Below are 6,959 nucleotides of genomic sequence, written 5' to 3' on the forward strand. Positions count from 1 at the left end.
AGTCTTTGCTCATGGAGCTACTGTTAAGCAAGCCGTGTATTAAGCCTGTGGTGGTGTTAAGAAGTACTTGAGAACTACTCCAACCAATGACTCCACAGACCTCTTGGATCATGGCTCAAAATCTTCTCACAGTCAAGGACCTTGCTTCTATACATCTATTTGTCACGCTTTAACTCAACTTAAAGTATGAACGTCTTGAAATGACTGAAAACAATCCAATCAGTTTGTTTTTCTCCTCTTATGTGATCACTGGAATGCCACTCAGCACATGCCATGAAATTACATTTCTGTCAGCAGGATAAAAAGCACAAGGTGACCAAAAAAAAAAAGAAAAAAAGAAAAAAATGAAGTGTTGTGTGCTCCGGCAGTTACTCACAACCTGCAATGAAGTGTCAAGCCACAGGGAACTCTAACCTCTTTGTCCCAGTGTCCCAGTGCACAGCCGGACAATGCACAGAGGAAACAGCAGGAGAATAATGAGGAGGGAAGGCGAGAAAACAGGTTTTTCTGTTCGATCAAGAGCTGAGGTCAAAGAATTCATTTAAATGGCTTTGCTGTACTGCACAGCCGAGAACAGACACTCCTGCAGGAACGTGCACACACAAATATAAACACATCTACCTCGCTGCTGCTGACTGCTAATGAGTAGCAGTCTGTGCCTGACAGTTGCTGGAGATTCCTACAGCAAAAACACATTTAGTCCATCTCTTAATTTCTTTTTATTTTCATCCATAGCTGATTAACTGACAATGCAACCCACCCCTTCTACTCTCAGTTTATCTAATAAGCATATTGTACACGGAACACTGGAGGAACATGCCACCTACACATGTTAACAACATGCCAATAAACATATGTGGGATTCTGAAGCTCTTTCAATGTGTGCAGTTAAATCCCATTTTCATCAACAGAGAGGAACGCCTTTGCAGAGAGTGTAACATGTGTGGCAACTCATGTCAGCTTGATACTGTTTATTCATAATAATAATAGAACATAGGCTGCCATCAGTGCCTTTCCCCTTCATTTCATTTTATGGTGTGGAGACATGATTGCACACACTGTTTAAGTGGGTAACACGCTGTGTCATTTTCACATAAATCACCCTCTGATTATCAGTTGTGCTGAGGGGGGAAAGTTGGTCTATACTGAATTGCATGTATTGCTCCATTTTAGTGATATCAGGCAGAATTGTCAACTCATTACACTCTGTTTCCATCTTCCGTCTGACATTGCATCCACTCTGTGGGGGAGGAGGATTCGATTTTTCCTAGCCGATCACTGGAGTCCATCATGTTTGCTTGAATCTGAAGTCATTTTGAATCCACACTGATGCCAACGTACCTGTTTTGCTGGACTTTTAAGAGTGGAGCAGAGCAAAGTAAAACAAAGGAGGATGTGAGGTGACATTGAGAGGACATGTCAATTTGGAACAGCCTCAGCACCTGGGTCTATCTTGTCTGCTTGCCGTTGTTGTTATTGCTCCTCATTGGTTCCAGTGCACGGCACAACAATGCTTGACAACGCTTGACAACAGCCTGACAATGGTGTTAGTCCCGCCCGTGGTGCTGATTGGCTAACTGAGTCCCATCAGCATTCGTTGCTTGTTTATTATTTAAACCGGGACACTGCTGTTTCGTGTCACAGTGCAGGATAAATTAGTAAACTCGCACTCAGTGGAGTAGGCAGATTCAAAGGTGTAGACCCAAGCAACCATTTTAGTGGAGTGAGTTTTTTTGAAACTACTACTCAATAAAACTTGAGCACCATCAGTAGCTCTGTTCATAATCTACCAGGCATGATTACACTTCACTCACTAAAGCCATTGCTGAGATCTGGGCATGCAGAGTCATCATTAAAAATAGATCTATAGGAGCAAGAATCACCACAGTAAATGTTGGCATTGTACATTTCTGCAAACACATCTGTATTGGAGCTGTTATTAACCCTTTATGACCTACCATAGAACAAGTCCTCCAGAGCATATCTTGCCATTTTTGGGCCCAATCCCATTTCACCCCTTGGCCCTCCCCCTTGGCCCTACCCCTCCGTTTTGCGCGTTCACGTGGAGTGGTAGGGGTGTCCCATTTATCATTATGACGGAGGGGTAGGGGGAAGTGGTAGGGCTATGTACCCCTTCAAACGGAGATTTTTCCGAGGCACACTCCAAACGAAGGGGTACGACAGATTTCCCAGAATGCCTTGCAAGACCGGCAAGATGGCTGCTTCCACAACTAAAGAAGTGCACAAATGTAAGTATTTTCTCCATGAATAAAGTTTTAAAATGTACGAAAACCCCTTTATTGTCTATTTTAACGTTGTTTCAATGTGTAGTGGTCATTTTCCTCGTAAAATGCACCCCCGAAAAAAATCGCTAGTAGTCGAGGCTTCAGTTACGTGGTTACCGTTACCAGGCTGAATACAAGCAGTGCTCTGTGGGCAGCCCTGATAATCTACAGTGATAACGTTATTAATAATAACTTCGGCAACCTCGCTGCTGGTATTCAGTTACATTGATAGCGTTATAGGATACAACATGCAGGAATGTCATAAACAAGTCGAATGTGACGTTAGCATTAGCCTGTAACTCCATTGAAGTTGTGTACGAATTGCGTGCTAACATGTTATATGGATGTTGTAACCCAAGTAACGTTAATATCACTGGTTTATATGACATCCAAGATCATGAGATCACAGTTATCCCTGTGTGTTATCCATACAGGGACTCCAGAAGAGACCCGACGCCTCATAAAATTCAGGGCTGAAAATGAGCAGCGTTTTCTCAAATCCAAAGCTGCTGCCAAACAACTTTGGGAGTGAGTATTTTTATAGCTTGCTTGACAGCATACATAATTATGTTGTTTTATTTTTTTCTTGCTTTTCATTGTTTTTACATTACTTCTCATATGTGTTATGATACAGGACGTTGATCAAAGAGCTTGGGCTTGAGGGTAAAATCACCTGCCAACAGGCATCGAAAAAATGGGAAAATCTTAAAAAGAAATATAAGGTAAACGAGAAGCACTTTAGTTTAGATTTAAGGCAATGCCTAAACTGTAATCTTTTAAAGTAATCTGTAATCTCTCAGTGCTGCAATGATGAACTTCATATTTATAAGTTATAACATTGTTTTGTTTTTGTGCAGGAGCTGAGAACCCCCAAGACGGGTTCAGGAACTGATGCCGGGGAAACCACAGCATCTACCTGGCAGTTTTTCGAGGACATGCATGAGGTGCTGGGAGCCAGGCCATCCATGGACCCTCCCGTTGTGGTTGCCTCATATGATGATCCTGTCACACTGCTTATGGTAAAGATACAGCCACATCATGTATTGTTATTGATTACTGATCTATATTGTTGATTATAACCCAGCGTCTTAAGAAATATATTTTCTACGTAGTTATGTATTGTACATACATACATGTGGCCATATGACCTACTTCAGGAATATAATACCTTCTCATTTGTTGTGTTCTTAGGAGATCATCGAACCCTCTCCTTCCACCTCAGCCACAGCTTCTTCTGAGGCAGCCACATCTGATGCCCCTACCACTGCTGCTGCTACTGTGGACATGCCCCCAACCCCTTCACCCAAAAAAAAGAAGAGGAAGCTAAACCACATCGTGGATTTTCTGGCACAGGAGAGTGAGAAGGAGCAGAAGAGACACGAGGAAAGTGAGAAGAAAACAGAGCGTTTTTTAAGCCTGTTTGAGAAACTCATTGACAAAATTTGACAGTTTCTTTTGTGCAATATGGCCCCTTATCACACTAGTTCCTGTGTGTATGTTTGCACTGTTCGATGTTTACATCTGAAAAGTTGTTCTCAGGACCAATTTAAGAAATAATTTGCTGTGCTGTCCTGTGTGTGTGTATTCTAATGTCTACCTCAAAGGCACAGCTGGCTGTTGTTTTTTGTTTTAATATAGTTTTTAAATGTTTTTAAGACAAGTTCATAAATGCATCTGAATGTGATGCCATTTACCAAATAAAGTGCAATATTGTTTTCTACTACAAGTTTGTGAGCATGAATATCACACCAGCTAAACATTAACAACATCTGAAACAGATATTAGCATTAAAAAAGATTTATTCAGAAAAAAAAACTTGACACATGCCTGAAAAATATATACATTGTCCATTTCTGGATCAGTCAGATTTATTTGAAAAAAAAAAGAAAAAAACTTGACACATCCCTGAGGTAAGATTACAAAAAACTATATACATTGTCCATTTCTGGATTTGTCAGATACTCAAACACACATCCCTGAGGTAGCATAACAAAAAACTATATACATTGTCCCATTTCTGGATCAGTCAGCATCTTCATGGGGCCTGCACATTGCCTGAGATCAGAGCAGCCAGGTGGTCTCTTGTTGCATTGCCAGACCTCTCATTAGCTGCCAGGGGGTCCCGAGGAGGTTGGGGGTCTAGCATATCCTGTGCGGCATCTTCATCTGGCTCCAGCACATCCCCATTGTCCAGACACACATTGTGCAGAAAGGCACAGGATGCAATAACCTGAGGTGCAAATGTTGGTTTTACCTCCAAGGCTTTGAAAAGTGTACACCTCCACCTGGTCTTCATCATTCCAAAAGCCCTTTCGATTATGCTGCGGCCTTTGGAATGATGATAATTGAAGCTCCCCTGTATTGGTCCATTAACTGGCTCCTTGTACGGTGTCATCAGGCAGACTGGTGTGTCCAAACACGGATAGCCACCATCTCCTAGAAGAATGTAGCCTGTGGGAGGGTAACGTCTTGCTCTGTAAAAGCTGCTGTTCTTCATTACACGCGTGTCATGAACTGACCCGGGGTAACCAACAAAGATGTCTAGGAATCTTCCACTGGAATCACATATTGCCTGCATGTTTACTGAATAGAATCCCTTGTAATTTAAATAATCTATTCGGTACCGTGCTGGTGGTTTTATCCTAATATGGCTTCCATCTATTGCACCCACAACATTGTTGAATGCAGGGGTCCCTGATAGGTGGGCAAATCCTTGTCCAACTGCATGAAGCTGTCCTATCTGGGGGAAAGAGATGACACGCTTCAGGTTGATCCATATATCATTTGCTATTTTGTGGATGATGCGGTGGACTGTGGATTTGGGCACATTAAAAACACGAGATACAACGCGATAAGACAGTCCATGAGCCAGCCAGAAAACATAGATGAGCACTTCTAGCTGACTTCCCCAGCCATGGTCCTGCTCACTCTGCAGTAGCCTCTGCAGACTGTTCATTGCTCTTCTGCTGAGGCGAAAGTCCTGCTTCAACTCTGCCTCCACATTAAACCACAACCGCAGGACGGGCACGTTGTGGTTCAGTTTGCAGTATGTTGTAGGGTGACCAGTCTGGAAACAGAAAATATGTTCATATCATTAATCTCAGTTAAAAGGATTTAACTATAGTTTTATATGGGGGACATTTGGCTTTTCCCCAGCCCCAAAACCTAACGCATTAATAGTCATGCTACATATTATCAGATCTACACACTAATCAGTGAGCGTATTACATGTGTATCACAAACAGTAGAATGCAAAGTAACAAATGCTTTCGCTGGTTACCAAGCTTTTGAGCACAACCTACGTTACTGACGTTAGCATGCTAACATCGGTAGTAACAGTTATTTTTATTGCACAAAAACGTTCTCCATTACATTCTACATACCATAAAACGATCCACCAGCATTCCCAGGCGTCGAAGGCGTCTCCCTTTTCTTTCATTCCTCCGACTAGCAGCAGACAACCGTAAAAAGATCCCAATAGCCCACGCAACAGAGATCACCACAGCGGCAGACGGCATGATTCTCCGAGACTTCCGGTAAACACTTGTCGCATCTGCGTACGTAAGAGGCAGCGGCGACTACTGATGACATACGCGATTGTCGAAGGGGTGTCCCAATTCGGAGGGGTTGACTTTCAGCCCTACCACTTGGCACTCTGTTTCAAGGGGTAAGGGGTAAGGGATAGGGCTAGGGGTAGGGGTAGAAAGGAGAAATGGGATTGGGCCTTGGAGTAGTTTAATCAATACAACCCTTATATCCCAGATTTTAATAATATGTATGGCCTTATGTCCATACTAATGAAATGAATTGCCGAAACAGTGCAATAAACTACAATAAAATGAAAATCTTTTTTTTTTTTTTTACACATATTTTTCTAAATATGCGCAAGAAAGTCAGTTCATGCTCACAACCTGATGTCGCTTATGCCAACGCAGGAAGTGCTGTGAATACCCGCGGTCTGGATTCTAATGTTTTTGTTGTGTGTGCTTTTTACTGGATTTCTACAAAGCCATACATGCAAGCAAACAGCGCTCTGGGACACAATGAATGCATGATACGTTAGTGTAACTCCTCTGGTTTTATATGCAAAAAGAATTATTGCTCTATCTTATTTGGTTGCAATTCTACCGGCGTTTAAAAATAGACATGCAAATGGGATCGCGGGTGCTCCCATAGGTTTATGTTGAAACTTTACAATTCAACAACGCTGTGGTCAACATTTACTTACAGGCACAAAAAAACACTTGGTTAGGGTTCAGAATAAACGATCATGCTTTGGTTCACAATCCTGGCTGGAAATGGCACCTTTGTCTCACTAAAAAACAACTGGCTATGTTGTTTGTTGGTCTCAAGCAGTGGTCTGCATCTTGGCAGTAGTCTTGCTGAGGTGTCACACCATCGAACATCCCCTCCACCTGGTGACAACAAAGTCAGCTTGCATGCAGGCAATCAAAACAATGTCACTTCACAACCTTGACATGATGTATGAAACATACAAATGTTACATATCTGTGGTTTGCAAAAATGTCCAATACCAACATTTTCTTCTGATGACTTGGATAGCCAGTGTAGCCAGATCACCCACCACCTTATTTGGATATGGCAATAATTAGCTAACAATTTTACCTACAGCATTTTGTCTTTCAAATAAGTTTAATGATGTCACTGTATTTC

The 6,959-nt window shown here is 42.1% G+C and overlaps 2 protein-coding genes across 2 annotated transcripts; one reads left to right on the plus strand and one right to left on the minus strand.

Annotated features, from left to right (window-relative positions):
• Positions 1-2,168: 2,168 nt before the first annotated feature.
• Positions 2,169-4,007, plus strand: LOC126400804 (uncharacterized). The gene is made up of 5 exons (XM_050061770.1): positions 2,169-2,249; positions 2,720-2,813; positions 2,920-3,007; positions 3,143-3,304; positions 3,477-4,007. The coding sequence occupies exons 1-5, from the start codon at positions 2,195-2,197 to the stop codon at positions 3,729-3,731; spliced, it is 654 nt and encodes a 217-aa protein (XP_049917727.1). The 5' UTR covers positions 2,169-2,194; the 3' UTR covers positions 3,732-4,007.
• A 119-nt stretch (positions 4,008-4,126) lies between these two features.
• LOC126400803 (putative nuclease HARBI1) lies at positions 4,127-5,968 on the minus strand. The gene is made up of 2 exons (XM_050061769.1): positions 5,669-5,968; positions 4,127-5,352 (listed from the first exon to the last, which is right to left on the minus strand). The coding sequence occupies exons 1-2, from the start codon at positions 5,801-5,803 to the stop codon at positions 4,321-4,323; spliced, it is 1,167 nt and encodes a 388-aa protein (XP_049917726.1). The 5' UTR covers positions 5,804-5,968; the 3' UTR covers positions 4,127-4,320.
• Between the last annotated feature and the right edge of the window lie 991 nt (positions 5,969-6,959).

This window comes from Epinephelus moara, chromosome 14 (assembly GCF_006386435.1).
Source record: "Epinephelus moara isolate mb chromosome 14, YSFRI_EMoa_1.0, whole genome shotgun sequence".
In the NCBI taxonomy this organism is placed as follows: Eukaryota; Metazoa; Chordata; class Actinopteri; order Perciformes; family Serranidae; genus Epinephelus; species Epinephelus moara.